At 42.4% G+C, this 21,431-nt stretch overlaps 1 protein-coding gene across 1 annotated transcript; it reads left to right on the top strand.

The window, feature by feature from the left end:
• Nucleotides 1–12,743: 12,743 nt before the first annotated feature.
• Nucleotides 12,744–21,222, top strand: LOC103651065 (probable WRKY transcription factor 64). Its single transcript, XM_020550430.1, has 4 exons — nucleotides 12,744–13,942; nucleotides 15,984–16,706; nucleotides 16,955–17,062; nucleotides 20,608–21,222. Exons 2-4 carry the CDS (start codon nucleotides 16,600–16,602, stop codon nucleotides 21,113–21,115), a joined length of 723 nt encoding a protein of 240 aa, XP_020406019.1. The 5' UTR covers nucleotides 12,744–13,942; nucleotides 15,984–16,599; the 3' UTR covers nucleotides 21,116–21,222.
• The last annotated feature ends 209 nt before the right edge of the window (nucleotides 21,223–21,431 follow it).

The following is a 21,431-nucleotide window of genomic DNA, read 5'->3' as shown; positions in this document are numbered from 1 at the left end:
TGCACACCGGACACTGTCCGGTGCCCGATTTGTTTCCTTAAACAGCACATCCGACCGTTGATATCTGATGCAGATCTGCGCACAGTTGGCGCACCGGACATGTTCGGTGCACAGCGGACAGTCCGGTGCCCCTTTCCGACCGTTGGCTCGGCCACGTGTCGCGCGTAGATCGCGCGGCCGACCGTTGGCCCGGCCGACCGTTGGCTCACTGGACAGTCCGGTGTACACCAGACAGTCCGGTGAATTTTAGCCGAAGTCGCCGGAGAAAAACCCGAGAGCGGCTGGTTTGCGCTGCGCTGGTCTGGCGCACCGGACACTGTCCGGTGCACACCGGACAGTCCGGTGCCCCAGCCCGAAGCAGCCTTTGGCTTTACACAGCCACTCTCCACTTCCTTTCTTTTCTTCTTCTTCCTGTTTCTAACACTTGGACAAGATATTAGTACACAAAACCAATGTACTAAGGCTTAGAAACATACCTTTACTTGTGATTTGCACTTTGTTCATCCATGGGCATATTTTCACATTTTGGCACCTGTGTTTGCACTTGATCACCAAAATACTTAGAAATGGCCCAAGGGCACATTTCCCTTTCAATCTCCCCCTTTTTGGTGATTTATGCCAACACAACATAAAGCAACTAGAACAAGTGCAAAATCACTTCAAATAAAAACTAACTTTGAGTTTTATTTAATTTTGGCATATATGGATCATCTTTTGCCACCACTTGGTTTGTTTTTGCAAATCAAACTCAAATCTCTATCTCTAAGTCAAACACACATGTTGAAGCATAAAGAGAGTCATTCCAAAAGAGATTGATCAAAGATTTCACAAACTCCCCCTTTTTCCCATAATCACTACTTCTCCCCACAAGAGGCCAACTTTCGACAAAAGAGACAATAAGAGAGTTTTGACAACACAAAAAGCTCTATTTCACTATTTTCAAAATTTCTCAAGTGGTAGCTGATCCATTTATTGCTTTGGCCTTTATTTTCTCCCCCTTTGGCATCAAGCACCAAAACGGGATCAATCTTGGCCCTTTAACCCCATTGCCTTACCAAAATCTTCAATAAGAGCAAATGGCAATAAGAGTTCATGAGATGGACTTGGAATAAGTTACCCTCTCATCGGAGTGCAGTGGAAGTCTTTCATGGTCCAAGTCCACCTTTTCCCTTTCAATTCTCCTTCGAGACTAAATCAAGCAAACTCAAGCATATGGTTAGTCTCAAAGGGTCAAGTTGTAACACATCTCCCCCTAAACATGTGCATCACTTTGCAACGGACTTGTGAGGTCCAGGGAGTGTTTGTACAACTTGAGCACCACAATAAGCAACAAAATGCGGAATGAACATGATCAAGGGCATAAACACATGTATGCTACTATTCAATCCAAGTTCCGCGAATCTAAGACATTTAGCTCACTACGCAGCCTGCAAAAGGTCTTCTCATCTAGAGGCTTGGTAAAGATATCGGCTAGCTGGTTCTCGGTGCTAACATGAAACACTTCGATATCCCCCTTTTGCTGGTGGTCTCTCAAAAAGTGATGCCGGATGTCTATGTGCTTTGTGCGGCTGTGTTCAACAGGATTTTCCGCCATGCGGATAGCACTCTCATTATCACATAGGAGTGGGACTTTGCTCAGATTGTAGCCAAAGTCCCGGAGGGTTTGCCTCATCCAAAGTAGTTGCGCGCAACACTGTCCTGCGGCAACATACTCGGCCTCAGCGGTGGATAGGGCAACGGATGTTTGTTTCTTAGAGTTCCATGACACCAGGGACCTTCCTAAGAATTGGCACGTCCCCAATGTGCTCTTCCTATCGACCTTACATCCAGCATAGTCGGAGTCTGAGTATCCAACCAAGTCAAAGGTAGACCCCTTTGGATACCAGAGCCCGAAGCAAGGCGTAGCAACTAAATATCTAAGGATTCGCTTCACCGCCACTAAGTGACACTGATCGGATTGAAATCTAGCACACATGCATACGCTAAGCATAATATCCGGTCTACTAGCACATAAATAAAGTAAAGACCCTATCATTGACCGGTATGCTTTTTGATCGACAGACTTACCACCTTTGTTGAGGTCGGTGTGTCCGTCGGTTCCCATCGGAGTCTTTGCGGGCTTGGCGTCTTTCATCCCAAACCGCTTTAGCAGATCTTGCGTGTACTTCGTTTGGGAGATGAAGGTGCCGTCCTTGAGTTGCTTCACTTGGAACCCAAGGAAGTAGTTCAACTCGCCCATCATCGACATCTCGAATTTCTGCGTCATCACCCTGCTAAACTCTTCACAAGACTTTTGGTTAGTGGAACCAAATATTATGTCATCGACATAAATTTGGCACACAAACAAATCACCATCACAAGTCTTAGTAAAAAGAGTTGGATCGGCTTTCCCAACCTTGAAAGCATTAGCAATTAAGAAATCTCTAAGGCATTCATACCATGCTCTTGGGGCTTGCTTAAGTCCATAGAGCGCCTTAGAGAGCTTACACACATGGTCGGGGTACCGTTCATCCTCGAAGCCAGGGGGTTGCTCCACGTACACCTCCTCCTTGATTGGCCCATTGAGGAAAGCGCTCTTCACATCCATTTGGTACAACCTGAAAGAATGGTGAGCGGCATATGCTAGCAAGATACGAATTGATTCTAGCCTAGCCACAGGAGCAAAAGTCTCCTCGAAATCCAAACCTGCGACTTGGGCATAACCTTTTGCCACAAGTCGAGCCTTGTTTCTCGTCACCACCCCATGCTCGTCCTGTTTGTTGCGGAACACCCACTTGGTTCCCACAACATTCTGCTTGGGACGAGGCACCAGTGTCCAAACTTCATTCCTTTTGAAGTTGTTGAGCTCCTCTTGCATGGCCAACACCCAGTCCGGATCTAGCAAGGCCTCTTCTACCCTGAAAGGCTCAATAGAAGAGACAAAGGAGTAATGTTCACAAAAATTAACTAATCGAGACCGAGTAGTTACTCCCTTGCTAATGTCACCCAGAATTTGGTCGACGGGATGATCCCTTTGAATCATCGCTCGAACTTGGGTTGGAGGTGCCGGTTGCGCTTCTTCCTCCATCACATGATCATCTTGTGCTCCCCCTTGATCACACGCCTCCTGTTGATGAACCTGTTCATCGTCTTGAGTTGGGGAATGCACCATAGTTGAGGAAGAAGGTTGATCTCGTTCATCTTGTTCCTGTGGCCGAACGTCTCCAATCGCCATGGTGCGTATAGCGACCGACGGAACATCTTCTTCATCTACATCATCACAATCAACAACTTGCTCTCTTGGAGAGCCATTAGTCTCATCAAATACAACGTCGCTAGAGACTTCAACCAAACCCGATGATTTGTTGAAGACTCTATACGCCTTTGTATTTGAGTCATAACCTAACAAAAACCCTTCTACTGCTTTGGGAGCAAACTTAGAATTTCTACCTTTCTTCACTAGAATGTAGCACTTGCTCCCAAATACACGAAAGTAAGATACATTGGGTTTGTTACCGGTTAGTAGCTCATATGACGTCTTCTTGAGGAGGCGATGAAGGTAGACCCTGTTGATGGCGTGGCAAGCCGTGTTCACGGCTTCCGTCCAAAAGCACTCGGGGGTCTTGAACTCTCCTATCATCGTCCTTGCCATGTCAATGAGCGTCCTGTTCTTCCTCTCTACCACACCATTTTGCTGTGGTGTGTAGGGAGCGGAGAACTCGTGCTTGATCCCTTCCTCTTCAAGGAACTCCTCCACTTGAAGGTTCTTGAACTCGGACCCGTTGTCGCTCCTTATCTTCTTCACCTTGAGCTCAAACTCATTTTGAGCTCTCCTGAGGAAGCGCTTGAGGGTCCCTTGGGTTTCAGACTTATCCTGCAAAAAGAACACCCAAGTGAAGCAGGAAAAGTCATCAACAATAACTAGACCATACTTACTCCCTCCTATGCTCAGATAGGCGATGGGTCCGAAGAGGTCCATATGCAGCAGCTCCAGCGGTCTTGAAGTGGTCATCACATTCTTGCTGTGATGAGCTCCTCCCACCTGTTTACCTGCTTGACAAGCTGCACAAGGTCTATCTTTTTCGAATTGAACGTTAGTCAAACCTATCACGTGTTCTCCCTTTAGAAGCTTGTGAAGGTTCTTCATCCCCACATGTGCTAGGCGGCGATGCCACAGCCAGCCCATGCTAGTCTTAGCTATTAAGCATGCATCTAGACCGGCTTCTTCTTTTGCGAAATCAACTAAATAAAGTTTGTCGTCTAGTACACCCTTAAAAGCTAGTGAACCATCACTTCTTCTAAAGACAGACACATCTACATTTGTGAATAGACAGTTATACCCCATATTACATAATTGACTAACAGATAGTAAATTATATCCAAGTGACTCAACTAAGAACACATTAGATATGGAGTGCTCATTAGAAATTGCAATTTTACCTAAACCTTTTACCTTGCCTTGATTCCCATCACCGAATACAATTGAATCTTGGGAATCCTTATTCTTGACGTAGGAGGTGAACATCTTCTTCTCCCCCGTCATATGGTTTGTGCATCCGCTGTCGATAATCCAGCTTGAACCCCCGGATGCATAAACCTGCAAGGCAAATTTAGGCTTGGGTCTTAGGTACCCAACTCTTGTTGGGTCCTACAAGGTTAGCACATATATCCTTAGGGACCCAAATGCAAGTTTTATCTCCCTTGCATCTTGCCCCTAACTTCCTAGCAATTACCTTCTTACCCTTTCTACAAATAGCAAAGGGAGCATTGCAAGCATAATAAATGATAGAAGGTTCGTTCACAGCTTTTCTAGGAACATGAGCAAAATTTCTCTTAGGCATATGCACAACATTTCCCCTACACATATCTCTATCATGCTTACAGGAAGAACTAGAAGCAAACATGGCATGAGAATCATAAACATGTGAATCAAAATCATTACAAGCATTTCTAGCATGTCTCCTATCATGGTACATAAAGGCATGGTTCCTTTTTGCACTACTAGCCATAGGGGCCTTCCCTTTCTCCTTGGCGGGAATGGGAGCCTTATGGCTTGTTAAGTTCTTGGCTTCTCTCTTGAAGCCAAGCCCATCCTTAATTGAGGGATGTCTTCCTATTGTGTAAGCATCCCTTGCAAATTTTAATTTATCAAATTCACTTTTGCTAGTCTTAAGTTGGGCATTAAGACTAGCCACTTCATTATTTAACTTTGCAATAGAAGCTATGTGTTCACTACAAGCATCAATATCAAAGTCTTTACATCTACTGCAAATAACAACATTTTCTACACAAGTTGTTGATTTACTAGCTATTTCTATCTTAGCATTCAACTCATCGTTAATGCTCTTTAATTTTGAAGTTGTCTCATGGCATGAAGATAATTCACAAGTAAGCATTTCATTTCTTTTAACTTCTAGAGCATGAGATTTTTGAGCTTCTAAAAATTTATCATGCTCTTCATACAATAAATCCTCTTGTTTCTCTAAGAGTTTATCCTTCTCATTCAATGCATCAATTAATTCATTAATTTTGCCAATCGTAATTCTATCTAGACCTTTAAATAAACTAGAATAGTCTATTTCATCATCGTCACTAGAATCATCATCACTAGAAGAAGCATAAGTAGAGTTTCGAGTACTTACTTTCTTCTCCTTAGCCATGAGACACGTGTGACGCTCGTTGGGGAAGAGGGCCGATTTGTTGAAGGCGGTGGCGGCGAGTCCCTCATTGTCCGAGTCGGAGGAGGAGCAATCCGAATCCCACTCCTTGCCTATATGCGCCTCGCCCTTGGCTTTCTTGTAGTGCTTCTTCTTCTCCCTTTTGTTCCCCTTTTCCTGGTCACTTTCATTATCAGGACAGTTAGCAATAAAATGACCAAGCTTACCGCATTTGAAGCATGATCGCTTCCCCTTGGTCTTAGTCTTGCTCGGCTGTCCATTGCGACCCTTTAGCACCGTCTTGAATCTCTTGATGATGAGGGCCATTTCTTGATCATTAAGACCGGCCGCCTCAATTTGTGCCACCTTGCTGGGTAGCGCCTCCTTGTTCCTTGTGGCTTTGAGAGCAAAAGGTTGCGGCTCGTTGATCGGTCCATTCAAGGCGTCGTCCACATACCTTGCCTCCTTGATCATCATTCGCCCGCTGACGAATTTTCCTAGGACTTCTTCGGGCGACATTTTGGTGTACCTGGGATTCTCATGAATATTATTCACCAAATGAGGATCAAGAACGGTAAAGGACCTGAGCATTAGTCGGACGACGTCGTGGTCCGTCCATCGCGTGCTTCCGTAGCTCCTTATTTTGTTGATAAGGGTCTTGAGCCGGTTGTATGTCTGAGTTGGCTCCTCGCCCCTTATCATCGCGAACCGTCCAAGCTCGCCTTCCACCAACTCCGTTTTGGTGAGCAAGGTAACGTCATTCCCTTCATGAGAGATCTTGAGGGTGTCCCAGATCTGCTTGGCGTTATCCAAGCCGCTCACTTTGTTATATTCATCCCTGCACAATGAAGCTAGAAGAACAGTGGTAGCTTGTGCATTCTTATGGATTTGCTCATTAATGAATGAAGGGCTATCCGAGCTATCAAATTTCATTCCACTTTCCACAATCTCCCAAATGCTTGGATGGAGAGAAAATAGGTGAGTACGCATTTTGTGACTCCAAAATCCGTAGTCCTCTCCATCAAAGTGAGGAGGCTTGCCAAGTGGAATGGGGAGCAAATGAGCATTTGAGCTATATGGAATGCGCGAATAATCAAAAGAAAAGTTTGAGTTAACCGTCTTTTGTTTGTCGTGGTCGTCGTCCTTTTGGGAAGAAGAGGACTCATCGCTGTCGTAGTAGACGATCTCCTTGATGCGTCTTGTCTTCTTCTTCTTCCCATCTTTTCGCTTGTGGCCCGAGCCCGAGTCATTGGACTTGTCATCCCTTGGCTCGTTGACGAAGGACTCCTTCTCCTTGTCGTTGATCACAATTCCCTTCCCCTTAGGATCCATCTCTTCGGGCGGTTAGTCCCTTTCTTGAAGAGAATGGCTCTGATACCAATTGAGAGCACCTAGAGGGGGGGTGAATAGGTGATCCTGTAAAAACTTAAACTTATAGCCACAAAAACTTTGATGAAGCGTTAGCACAATTATTGCCAAGTGGCTAGAGAGGAGCCAGAACACAATAACCACAAGAATTCAAGCACAGAGATGACACGGTGGTTATCCCGTGGTTCGGCCAAGTACAAAACTTGCCTACTCCACGTTGTGGCGTCCCAACGGACGAGAGTTGCACTCAACTCCTCTCAAGTGATCCAATGATCAACTTGAATACCACGGTGTTCTTCTTTCCTTTGATCTTTTCCCGTTTGCGAGGAATCTCCACAACTTGGAGTCTCTCGCCCTTACAATTTGAGTTTCACAAAGAAGCACGGAGTAAGGGAGGGAAGCAACACACACAAAACTACAGCAAAATGCGCACACACACGACCAAGAATCGAGCTCAAAAGACTATCTCGAAGTTCTCACTAGAACAGAGCTCGAATCGCTTAGAATGACAAACAAACGCGCAAAGACTGAGTGTGGATGATCAATATTGCTCTAAGGTTGCTTGGTGTACTCCTCCATGCGCCAAGGGGTCCCTTTTATAGCCCCAAGGCAGCTAGGAGCCGTTGGGAACAAATCTGGAAGGCCATCTTTGCCTTCTGTCTCGTGGCGCACCGGACAGTCCGGTGCACACCGGACACTGTCCGGTGCCCGATTTGTTTCCTTAAACAGCACATCCGACCGTTGATATCTGATGCAGATCTGCGCACAGTTGGCGCACCGGACATGTCCGGTGCACACCGGACAGTCCGGTGCCCCTTTCCGACCGTTGGCTCGGCCACGTGTCGCGCGGCCGACCGTTGGCTCACCGGACAGTCCGGTGTACACCGGACAGTCCGGTGAATTTTAGCCGAAGTCGCCGGAGAAAAACCCGAGAGCGGCTGGTTTGCGCTGCGCTGGTCTGGCGCACCGGACACTGTCCGGTGCACACCGGACAGTCCGGTGCCCCAGCCCGAAGCAGCCTTTGGCTTTACACAGCCACTCTCCACTTCCTTTCTTTTCTTCTTCTTCCTGTTTCTAACACTTGGACAAGATATTAGTACACAAAACCAATGTACTAAGGCTTAGAAACATACCTTTACTTGTGATTTGCACTTTGTTCATCCATGGGCATATTTTCACATTTTGGCACCTGTGTTTGCACTTGATCACCAAAATACTTAGAAATGGCCCAAGGGCACATTTCCCTTTCAGTCACAAGAAACTTCAACTAATCCAGTGGACTTGTTGAAGACTCTATATGCCCTTGTGTTTGAGTCATAACCAAGTAAAAAGCCTTCTACCGCTTTAAGAGCAAATTTAGATTTTCTACCTCTTTTAATAAGAATAAATCATTTGCTCCCAAAAACTCTAAAATAAGAAACATTGGATTTTTGACCGGTGAGGAGTTCATATGATGTTTTCTTGAGGATTCGGTGAATGTAGAGTTAGTTGATGGAGTAGCAAGCGGTGTTAATCGCATCAACCCAAAACTGATCTGGTGTTTTGTACTCATCAAGCATGGTTCTTGTCATATCCAAAAGAGTTCTATTCTTCCTCTCCACAACACCGTTTTGTTGAGGTGTGTATGGAGAAGAGAACTCATGGTTGATGCCCTCTTCCTCAAGAAATCCTTCAATTTGAGAGTTCTTGAACTCCATTCCATTGTCGCTTCTAATCTTTTTGATTCTCAATCCAAACTCATTTTGAGCCCGTCTTAAAAATCTTTTTAAGGTCTCTTGAGTTTTGAGATTTTTCCTGCAAAAAGAATACCCAAGTGAAGCGAGAATAATCATCCACAATTACAAGACAATACTTACTTGCTTCCCTATGGAGTAGATCCATGTAGAGTAGCTCAAGCGACCTCTCAGTCGTCATGATGTTCTTGTGTGGACGATGGACTCCAACTTGCTTCCCTGCTTGACATGCGCTACAAATCCTGTCTTTCTCAAAATGAACATTTGTTAGTCCTAAAATGTGCTCTCCCTTTAGAAGCTTATGAAGATTCTTCATCCCAACATGAGCAAGTCGGCGATGCTAGAGCCAGCCCATATTAGTCTTAGCAATTAAGCAAGTGTCTAGTTCAGCATTGTTATCATTAAAATCAACTAAGTATAGCTGACCATCTAACACTCCCTTAAAAGCAATTGAATTATCACTTCTTCTAAAGACAGTAACACCAATATTAGTAAAAGACAGTTGTAGCCCATTTTACATAATTGAAAAACTGAAAGCAAGTTGTAATCTAAAGAATCTACAAGAAAAACATTGGAAACGGAATGGTCAGGAGATATATCAATTTTACCCAATCCTTTGACCAAACCTTGATTTCCATCCTCGAATGTGATTGCTCTTTGGGGATCATCATTTTTCTCATATGAGGAGAACATCCTTTTCTCCCCTGTCATGTGGTTTGTGCACCCACTATCGATTATCCAGCTTGTCCCGCCAAATGCATAAACCTACAAAACAAATTTAGTCCTTGTTCTTAGGTACCCAAACGGTCTTGGGTCCTTTTACATTAGAAACTACCTTGCCACTTTTACATTAGAAACAAGCACATTTGGGTACTCTAATGAACACAAATGAACACGACGATTTGTTTACCGAGGTTCGGTTCCAAAGAACCTAGTCCCTGTTGAGGAGGCCACAAAGACCAGGTCAATTCCAACCTTTCCCTCTCTCAATTGGTCACTTAGACCGGTTGAGTGCTTCTTCTTAATCACACGGGCCACTAAGACCCCGCAAGCATCACCACACAATTAGGTGTCTCTTGCTAGCTTTACAAAGCACTTAGAAGGAACAGAGTGAGAAGAAGAAAGCAATCCAAGCAACAAGAGCAACAAAAGAAACACAAATGATCCTCTCTCAAGTCACTAAGCACTTGAGTTGATTTTGGAACTTGGAGAGGATTTGATCCTTTGATTGTGTCTTGTAATGTATGTCTTTGCTCTAGTATTTGAATGTGAAGGTCTGAAAACTGGGATGACTTGAATGGTGGTTATTGGGGGTATTTATAGCCCAACCACTATTCCAGCTGTTGTTGTCGATGGGCATACCGGACAGTTCGGTGGTGCACCGGACATGACACTGTTCACTGTCCGGTGCGTGCCACGTCAGCCGACCATTGGGGTTTGGAGCAGTTGATCGTTGAAGTCCTTTGTCCTATTGAGCACCGGACAGTCCGGTGCGTTCTGACTTCTGCACTATTCACTGTTCCTTCGTCAGCGCTGTCGACCGTTGGGCGAAGTTGACCGTTGCTCCGTTGGCTCACTGGACAGTCCGGTGATTTTTAGTGCAGTGGCTCTGGGAAAACCCGAGAGTGGCCAGTTCGCGAGGTGCCTCGGCTTGGGCATCGGACAGTGTCCGGTGCACCACTGGCTGCACCAATACTTGTTTTTGCTCTAAACTTTGTAGAGTTACCCAACCCACTTCCTTTGTTGGTTTATGTTGAACTTTATGCACATGAGATAAATGACAATTAGACAAACTAGTTAGTCCACGTGGTTTTTGATAGACGTGAAACACTAAAATCGAGTATAGGAAATGTTTAAGCCTATTTCACTTTCAGGTACCGAATAGTTGTCGGATAGTTCGTCCCAATGATATTAATTTCCCAACCATGCAACAGACACATAAATTAAGCAATACATAATCATGTATATGATAGATCAAATGTAGGAAATGAAATCGATAAAATTGACATCATGCAGTTCAAAGTTACTAATCACAAGAATATCGTGGAACCAACACCATAATATTAAAAATTCATAAAATATTCTAGTTTCACTAAAAATTGCAAATAAGTTACAAAAACTAATAAACATTTTATACGAAAATAACTAAAGTCCTCATATGAAAATGATAAAGTAAAGTACTGATTATGTTGAAACTTTGATACTTATAGTGATTTCACATGTAACTCATACAAACAAGTGAAAGTAAAATGGAAGAAACGCGGACATCTTATAGATCTTATGATCCAAACATTTTTATGATTTTATATGGACATATGTTGTGCGTCTGTAAAAATTCACAATTTTATATAGCGTTTCTAGGTCCCTAATGCATGATAGTGCACGCGATTGAGTATTCCGCTGCAGCTCGTTTCTGTCATCGCGTTACGCTATAGGCATATAATGTGGGTGATAGAGTGCCCAATGCGGGCATCATGATGTGGTGTGGTGACTGCGATGTACTTGTGGGGCAAATATTTTAGGATTTGACTTGGGTTTACTTCTACACCGTGCCATTTTTTTTGCACTTTGGCCTTTTTTATGAAGAAATTTCACATTTAACACCTTGAGGAAAGTATTGCTAGTAAAATTTAAAGGGTCCTTTGGATTGCATGATTTTTTCCTGTTTCATGTGTTTTTCCTATAAAAATAAATTGATTACTGTAAAATTTCTGTATGATTACTCTAAAATTTCTGCAATCCAAATGAGCACTAAATCTTTACGGAGTAATTAGTTTTATATGACATATGTTTAGTAGTTGACTTAGGTCCTATTTGGAGCTACTTCTATTAAACTTTAGCTCTAAAAAATTTAATCATAGATTTTTAGCTTACTTTTGAGCTTTAAAACTCTAATATAAGGTTGGTTAAAGTTATCTTTATAAAACTTAGGCGGTCTCCAGCGACTCCTCTAAATTTCATTTCCTAAAAAAATATTCTTTGTACTTTACAACACACTCTAAAAGATTTCGTTCTCTGTATCATCTCCATCTCCAACAATAGCCCCTAAATTCGTTCATCTACATGTACAGTGTCAACAAACTTCTAAAAACTATATTATTTTTCACGATATTGCATAAAATCCCAATTTTAATTTCTTATGCTTCTAAAAATAACATTATAGATTTTGTTTGGATCTAGTAATTATAAATCATACATGTTTAGAAATATTTTACTAGAACTTTTTAATATACATTTGTGCCTTTTTTGCATTAAGAAAAAACGTTCATGTACGTTGAAATTGGATTACGACGAGCTAGTTTGAAACATGCTGTTGTCTGTTGAGGGTCTAGATCTGGAAGATGGGCTCAGCAGCATGCGACACGAGGAAGTGAGTGGGTCCAGATGCACAACAGGATAGCGGGCGACGAATGAAACGCTGAATTCAGCGTGTATGATGCTCTGCACTAAATTTATTAGAGTAGATATAGGACCCTGCTGGATGGATACCGGAGGCTACGATGTACTATATGTAGTGGACAGACCGCTTTAGCGGCTGTTGCTGGAGGTAGCCTTATTTAGGGCGTGTTTGGTATGGCTCCAGAGTAAAACTTTGAGAAGGAGCTGGTCAGGGCATGCTAAACACTCTAACTCCAGAGTTGTAAACTCTATAGAGTTTTTGGAGCTACAGTACATTTTTTTGGAGTGCCTCTTTTGCTACTCTGAAAACTCCAAAAAAGCAACATAGTCATGAAGTTTGAAGTTATTTACCCGCCATTGCCACCTGTTATGAGAAACAATATAAACTCTGGATCAGAGCTGCTTCACCCGGAGTTTTAGAGTAGAGCTACTCTAGAGTGGAGTAGAGTCATATCAAACATACCCTTAGAACTCTAGCTATAAAGTCAGAGTTTTTAAGTTTGAATGAAAAATATAAATAGGCCCGTGATATACATTACAGCCCAGCAAAAAACAGTTTAAAACCCACAACTTCGTTAACGGCAGTCCGCACGCCTGTAGACAATCGCATAGCGCACTAACAGGAAAGGAAGTCCAACGATAAATGATTCAGCCTGCGTATAGCCCACGAAAACTTCCGACCGCGAAAAACGCGGGAGGGCACCCACGGCGGCGTCGATGGGAGGGCCTCCGGCGGACTGCACCGACGGGAGGGCCGAGGGCCTCCGCACGGCGATGCGGGAGGACCTTAGGAGGTGGTGGCCTCTCGGACACTCGCTGCGACGGAACGGAGAGGATCGTGCAAGGAGGTTTCAGGTTTGCTCATTGGCTGTCCAACCGTTTCTGCGAGCCCGAATCGTTCCATGTCTTTTGACCCAAACAGTCCGGCTTCATGATGAATCCTGGCTGCCTTATCTCCTGGTGCTGGGCCAATCCCGCAGGCGAAAGGTAGGCTGATTGAGAATATCGATTTTTAAAGAGCTAGGATGATCGCGATCTGTTCGCTTGTTTTTAAGGTAGTACCGTACCACTTTCTACCATATTTTTGTCTCTATAGATTACTACGTTGCAGCAACTGGCTTTAATATGAAGCACGCTAGTTTTTATGGCGTATCAGGTAAAGCCAATAACATCTAAGTTAATTTGCATACATACATATGGCGCGAAGTGCACGTCAGGCAACCATTCGTAAGACTTTAAGATAATTCTCAACAGATGTTTACGAGTGTAATAACGACAGAGAAGTGACTAATGGTGCGTGCTTATAAACTATTCTGCAACGCTTGAGTGCGCTGGTCTTACTTATGGGCCATGGTCCAAATCAGCTCACTTCGAGAAGATTTCCGCGTTTTCCTTTTTCAAAAGGATAGAATCACTTTTCGTATCATGGCCTGTGCCGTGACTAAATGACCTCATATGAACACACATGTGAATTGTGCTGGTTTTCTAAAGTGGTCTTCATTACTGTGATACGGTCATACGGAATTTTATTCCATAAGTATTCCAACTGTCGGTTTGCCACTTGTTTTAGATAATTAACGGGCAGGGCACGATGAAGTCTATGGTGCTGTGGTTGAGTAGTTGCAGTCTGGAGTACAGTGTTATACATTAACGAAAGTGGCATTGCAACGAATTCAGATCCTACTTCTGCAGACCAATTTTCAGAAAAGTTATCTGAAGGCATGATCAGGGGAGGGACCTTTTGGACTACGAAGCTAGTGACTGTCCCATACTAGTGCACCATGGTGCTCACATCATCTGAAACATGTAAGAATCCTGTCACCCTCGTCCCTCTTTTACATTCCAAATATTTTAGATGGGAAAGTATAATTTATCATTCAGATTGATGATGCTCACACAGCGTTTACTTCATTGTATTTGTTGATCAGATTTACAAAGATTTGTGGGACAGTTCTGTACTACTTTTGACCTAGAATTCAATTCAAAGATGGTTAAAACAGTCGCAATTGTGTAAAAAGGCTTGGTGCCTGTCTTTTACTTTAGTAATAAAAAATTGATTAATGAACATGAAAATCAATGTCAATACAAACGCTATCAGTTATTTACACAAAGGCTTCATATTAGCTGTAGTTTTGTACAAAAGGTGGTCAAACTGAGAATAAATAACTATACAGGTTTTCTTCAAAACAAAACACTACTACAGGTAAACAGTAAACTTATGGCAGTAACTTTGGATTGTTCATGAGAGGTACCTTTGTGTACTGTTTTCAAAAGGTTATAGATTTTATATCAGGTCTCACACCAACCACACAGCATGTATCACATTTCACTTGATATATATCAATTCAGATAGTGATCACTAGTATTTTTTACAAGAACAGTCATCAGTAGGATTTGTTCTTTCTTGTTAGACCATCCAAGCGTATATCTTGGTGTAAGTGCTTAAAAATGCGTAATGCTACCTGTGTTGGACTCTTTGATTGAGCTTTGGAAACTCTTAATGCTTGCTCCTTGAATGGTGCAGGATTGCTAAGGTACTATAGCTCCTTGCAAATATCCATGTAGAAGATTACTGTAGGTCTTCCCTACAGTACCTTCACTTCAAAAAAAAAAATCCATGTAGAAGTTCAGTTCGGCAGTCTCTTTGGATCAAAATCAAGAACTCAAAGAAACTATATTAGCTACAATACTAATGGAAGTATTTTTTTGCTTTTACTCATGTTTATAGAAGGGTGATATTTACTCATGGGTGTATAACATCGTAGACATGACCATCACCAGGGTCCAAGAACATCTGTTGTCACCCTAATTAACTTTACTATATTAGGAGAAGGCTCTTAACTGTCAGTTGCATTAGACTTAGACCTGATATTGGCCCTGTTTGGCACAGCTTATTTTCAGCTTCTTCACAAATTTAAGCAGAAGTTCTGCCAAACAGGCAGCTTCTGCAGCAGCTTATCAGTTCAGCCGCTTCTCAGAATACACTAAAAACAGCCAACAAGCAGAAGCTGCTTTTCACCAGCTTCTCAGATAAGCTGTTTTTTCAACAAGCAGTAGCTGTGCCAAACAGGGCCATTATTCAATTTGTTTCACTCAAGCTTATCCCCATGTTTTTGCATAAACCACTCACATGAAACAGTGTAAAATTGTATTATAAACTCGTTCCTTTTAATTCACATTACTAGTAAATCTCATTACTATCTCTACATTTTGTCTAATGTGCTGCAACCTTCTTAAAATGCATAAATCTGGAGAAATAGCGAAATCTATATGATTTTCTATAATTTACTTCTACTAATTCCACCAATCTTGGGCCTTAAGAAGTGCATGCTTCCGATGTGAATTTGCAATTTTTCATGCAACTACTCTCTCCGTTCTTTTTTATTTGTCGCATTTTAGTTTAAAAATGAACTAGCGGGTGACAAATATTCGAGAATGGGGTAGTACAATGAAAGTAAGCACCTAACTATATTTAAATTGCAAACAAGGAAACTGATTTAACCAAAATTACGAGATTTAGGAATCCCTGAATCTAAGCTTGGATCCTGCACATTTCAGCATGTACATATCTAGAAGTTTTAACGACTGACGAGACCTGAGAATCTAACAACTCACACTCTACCGGTCTACCCATATTTAGAGATGCCTTTTCATGCTGGACTAAGACGTACACGTTCATCTACCCATGTGCATCCTTTAAAAAGGTTACCTTACAGTTCTTCACATAAGTAGGCCTCATGTGTGATATGTCAATCTTGAGATTCTAATATGGCATAAAAATATTATCTACTACATCCGAAAATCTGGATATATATGTGTTACTTCTGATGTTTATATGACACTGCAGAGGTTGTTATTGGCAACTGGTCACAGCAGAGGCAGCAGACAGCAGCACAATTAGCACCGGTCGTCGTCAGATCACACCTCTGAAGTTCTCTTTATATTATGAAGCCTAAATGAAGAGGACAATCTGTTTCTCCAGAAACATGTAGATGGGCAAAGTGAAATGCGATAATCAAACCTGTCTTGAAGGTCTTCACTGTTGCAAGAATAAGAGACAATAATATGCTACTTGTGTCTTTCTTTTACCCTAAGAGACCTGAGCAGGTGGAACCATGCATGTCACGTTGCATACATGTTGCCATGTTGGTTGAGTTCAAAAGTCTAAAACGCGGTTACTAGAGTTAAGCGCAGATTTAAAATTATGGAAGCAAGCACGCACCACCAACTCTAGGTCAAGGTTCTCTGTGCATATATGAGCTCCAGGCTGTGTTTGTCTGCAGCACTAGACAAGGAGAATAAAACTCATCATTTGCACTTCACACCAGCCAAGGGCTCAGCGTTAATTGCCGGGAATACATTGGGAGCTCTGCAATCGCAAGCTAGTTTGCTGTCAACAACGTGCATCCTTTGTTGAGAGGCCATATCGATTAGTTTGAAGACGTTGCAAGAGGCCAGCCATCATGGCTAAGAGGGATGGCTACATGGACAGCTCTTGTGGCTACTCTAATGGAACCCCTAAAAGGCTGGTGCAGGATAGTAGCAGTCATGTGCAGGCGCATGCTAAGAAGTAAGTACAGATCATGTTATGTACACTAAACAGAGTTAAGTATGTGCACATTATATATACTAAACAGAGTTAAGTATGTGAACCGCAAATGGAATTACGATAAATATAGAAGGAAAAATAGTTAGCTATGTGTGTTTTTCAGTTATTTCTTTTGCTCCACATGATGTTCCTTGTTCTTATCACTTGTGCTATTCATTTTGTTTCTTGTTATGTTTCCAAGTTATTAATGGTCGTACTTTCCTGAGTAGGAAAGTTCACATTAGCACAAGAACTCAGCACACATACGCACCGTATCATGATGGCTACCAGTGGAGAAAATACGGGCAAAAGCTGATCCGAGGCAGTACCTACCCAAGGTATGCCTAATTAACCATTCAATCTTTTTATCTTGCATTTTTTAACAAGTGGAGTTAATAGTTACAGACTCGTGTAATATGTTAATTATGTTGAAGTACGACAATTCATTACCTAAGAACTACTACCTTGGCTAATTAGCACCGATGCACATCAGCTGAAATAGAACAGATCCATATATAACCAGTTACATCACACATGTTCCAACTGGTCCATGCTCCTTGGGTCTTACAGAAGCTTCCTAATATATAAGGGATACAAAAGGAGCTTAAAAACGGCAGATACATTAGTGCAGATGTATCCCTTGCCTGAATTAACATAGCAAATCCAAATATTGAAGCTCACTAGCTGTAAATAGTGAACGTTTTCGCTATAATACACGTGATTGATCGGGCTTGGTTAGCTTATCTTCGCAAGCCTGAAAGCTGGCTTTCTGGTCGCATAAACGTAGTTTAATGGAAGTGTGTTTGGGAGTACAATAAAAAAAATCTGGTGCGTGTACATTTATGATTTATTAGGTTGCTGTCTTCCCAGTAGCAGCCTGTTCCTCTCAGGCTGTAGCGTAATAGCGTTTACCTTTATGTTGTCGTGTAGCTACAAGCCACATGCCAGAATAGGAATTTTTTAAAGAACCGGAATAAAGCCAAAGGGGGAAAGGAGAGAAGAGCTAAGCACCATACGCTGACGGAATCATTACACACTCTGCTTTTGTGCGCTTTGTTTATTAGTGCGGAACACGAATTAGTTTCCTAATTAGCATGCAGAACTTGCTTTTGAGTAGACCACGGTTCTGCTATTTGTTGTTTTTTTATACAACATGAATGGCCTGCTGCGTAGGACTAGGTTTTTTATGCAAATGCTTAATGTGAATATAATATATTTCGAGAGAGAGTGGTAGTCATATGGGTACTGATTAGACAACTGATTATGGTTAGTCGTCGATTAGATTCGATTAGTGGAGTAATCATGTAGTATAGATACAAGGATAGACGTAGAGTAATGATGAGAAGTGGTTTCACTGAGCCAAAAGTCCTGTGTCCGCGTAACCTCTCAAAAATGAAGGGGGTGTTCGTTTCGAATTAAGGCCAGCTGTTTAAACTGTAGTCTTTATAATTTATAAAGACAAAATACTGTAAAAGTCGGTATAAATTAAAGCCAAGATGAAAGGTAACTTGTCGAGGTTATATCCCACTTACGTGTGGGAGCCGCCAACACTAGATCTGTCTTTTTTTCATTTCATCAAGCAGTACAGAGCTACTAAGTCGACCTTGCATTTGAGCGGTAACAAGATCAGGACTTGACTAGGACGGAAGGAGCAGAACTTCCCAACGCCATGCCTTGATCTTGCCGCTGCCTGACCAGCTTTATGGCCCGCAACCCCTCCATGTTCAGCAGCTGCGTGTGTGCCACAGTGCCACCTCCTGGTCTGGTCCTTCTGCAGCATCTCGAGCTCGCGCTCATGGTTACGTTCCCGCCAGCTCATGCCAAAGACAGCTGAGAGATGCTTGAGAACAACGGATTCAGCAAAATCTAGCGGCAGCTTAGGGATGGAGGGATCTGGTGGGAGACAGCGTTGAGCGGCTTGATGATGATAGCCAGCAGCGAAGCAAGGATGCGAGCCGGCCGTGCAAGGATGAGACATGAGAGTTGACAGTGCTAGCTCCTCTTCGGTGGCACGAGCGTGAATTCTGGAGTCTAGTCCAGAACACAACGATATCTTGAAAACCTAATGGACAAAACTAAGCCCAACTGTTCAAGCATAGGCACTTCCGGGTATTCATCCACAGGCCCCTAATCAGACAACTAATAATCATGATTTATCGCTGATAGTCGGTGAGAAAAATAGAATTTTACCATTATTAACAGTGGGCTTCGCAAATTTGATCGAATTTCCATTACTTGTTTATAGTAGCCCTACTTGTATCGAAGTGCCTAAGATCTAGGGCGGATTAATCGTCTGATTTAACACTATAAAGGACAGTAGTACACAAGTATGATGGATATGATCTAATGCTTCTACATAGGAGTGTACCAATAATCCTGTAGATAGATGGCAAAAGGTTAAGTTTGCACCTCTGTCTTCAACCATCATTTTGATTGATAACAACACCCAACGCTCCCCACCCCTCTCAAAGTAACTCATTGTCTAAAATGCATCATGCTTATTTTTTATCACTGTTGCAAGGCCAGCCAATAATTGAAAATCGGGATTGAACATCGATCATGAAGTTTCGAGAAGAGAATCAATTATATCATGCAATGCCTTCAATTTGTGCATGGGACCAGAGTCATGTTTTTAGCTAGGTTGATTTGCTTTATGGGCTTTTAAACTTGGCATTTCTGCCAAAGAGTTAGAAAACCGATGGAATCCATAGGAATGCTGTGATATGTATTAACTTTACACCCACATACACGGTACTAACATAGGAAATGGAAACTTTTGGAATGGTGCAAATTCTCGCAGCAAGCTAAGGGGACACATTTCATATCTGGCAGGGTAGCAAAAGACCACGATTAGTATATATGGATGCAAGCTAAGGGGGCACATTTAATATTAAGTACGTCGGCCTCAACGTAATAAGTACATCGACCAAATACATCGGTTAATCGACGTACTAACCTAAGTACGTCGGTATATTAGAGTAAGTACGACGGTTCCAGTTTGACATTCTTTAATCGTTTTTCTGTAGTGAACCTCTTTTTTTATTTTTTATTTTTAAGGTAACTAGTAGCATTGAACGTGCAGATCACATGTATGAGTAGTGTTGCATAAACAATTTTTGTACACGTAAGTGTTATGAATTGAAATTTGCTTTTGTCAAAGTTATTATTGAGTTAGTAGTCGAATCTAGATTAGCTATCAGTTACCAATTTTTCTTATTTTAAAAGGGGAGATATAATGCAAGTGGGTCTGGGAAATAGATAAACCGAGTCAAGCCTTGTTCAGTTAATCATGTTATCCATAGATTGGATAGGATTGAAAAAAATTAAGAAAAAGTTTGACTTGCTTGGGATTTAAACCCACTCAATCCATATGGATTGAGAGCTAACCGAATAAGCTCTTAATTGTTTTCTCGCAAATGTGGAGAGGCTATGCCAAGTCTTCTCTCATGCAAAATGTGTACTGTTCACGCTGGGCCCAGTACGTTGACTTGACTTTGGGCCCAACACCTTCATAGTTTGTCACAGTTATTTAGGCCTGGCATATATACTACCACATTATCAGTAAGTATTGGTGACGCTAGATCCTCAGTAAGTATTGGTGACGTTAGATCCTCAAGTGTATGCATGTGATACCAGTACCTGGGAAAACTCCCGGCATTGGGGTATGATATCCAGAGCATGCCTGCATTGGAATCCTCCTTTGGAGCTAATAATGCATGTCGGCATGATTAACTATTCTGAGCCAGGCGGACAACGCCACGTGTTCTCATGTGTCAAGTTTTTCGGCTTTTACAGGCATGCATGTATGCATGTTGGCGACCTCTTTTTTCCCTAGGTCATGGAAAAGTGAACTCTAAACTACTCTTGATGTCTACACATGCAGGTGCTACTATAGGTGCACATACCACCAGGATCATGGCTGCCCAGCAACCAAGCATGTGGAGCAAACCAATTCCCAGGACCCGCCATTGTTCCGGGTAACCTACACGAATGAGCACACATGTTGCAGCGCCCATGTCTCAGATTACATGGCTTCATCTGTACACATCCAGCAGATCGCCGATGCTTCTTTGAGAAAGCTAGCAGATGTGGAAATACCGAGCCTGACCCACTGTTTTAGTGGCCATGAATTGATAAAAGAAGAGAATGATGCCGTCATCTCCTCATTGCTCACGGCCGTCAGTGGTTGTGATGTGGCAACATCCGATGGCGTGCATGCAGCCATTCAAGAGAACACACCTGCTCGGATGTCCCGAAGCAGCAATGAGGCTAGCTCTTCGATTTCACCACCTGTACTGTTGCCGGCATCCGATAACCCGAAAACAGACTTCATCGAGCCACTGGAGACCCAATGGTTCGAGCCTTTGGATTTAGGTTGGTTCATAGAATAAACTGACTGGTTGATCTATCATTTATTATGTTGGTACTAAACAGTAAACACATCCATAACCATCCTGCGGTTCTGCTAGAAAATATGTAATTGTTCTATTTACTGCTAGAGCTCTCTCTCTATATTTTGTTTGAAACCATACGTATATACTTGTTTAATGATCCGATTTTTTTTGTGAAAGTAACATTTAAAGTGGTTTAGATTAGAATAGTAGAGGCGAGTACGCCACATGAGAAAAGTAGTTAGTAAATGTTTGCTTCACCAATAATAAAAAGGGTAAATACCCACTAGAAGATATCTATCGATAGTACTCCAGG

The sequence above is a fragment of the Zea mays genome, chromosome 3 (genome assembly GCF_902167145.1).
Source record: "Zea mays cultivar B73 chromosome 3, Zm-B73-REFERENCE-NAM-5.0, whole genome shotgun sequence".
Taxonomy (NCBI): domain Eukaryota; kingdom Viridiplantae; phylum Streptophyta; class Magnoliopsida; order Poales; family Poaceae; genus Zea; species Zea mays.
The sequence above is the reverse complement of the archived record's forward strand: the minus strand, read 5'-3'. Positions and strand labels throughout refer to the sequence as shown.

Excerpts from the sequence above, each read along its gene's own strand:
- LOC103651065 (XM_020550430.1), top strand. The coding sequence starts at position 16,600 with ATGGCTAAGAGGGATGGCTACATGGACAGCTCTTGTGGCTACTCTAAT. Across the intron at positions 16,707-16,954 it reads GTGCAGGCGCATGCTAAGAA|GAAAGTTCACATTAGCACAA; the intron begins GTAAGTACAGAT and ends TTTCCTGAGTAG. Across the intron at positions 17,063-20,607 it reads CGAGGCAGTACCTACCCAAG|GTGCTACTATAGGTGCACAT; the intron begins GTATGCCTAATT and ends CTACACATGCAG.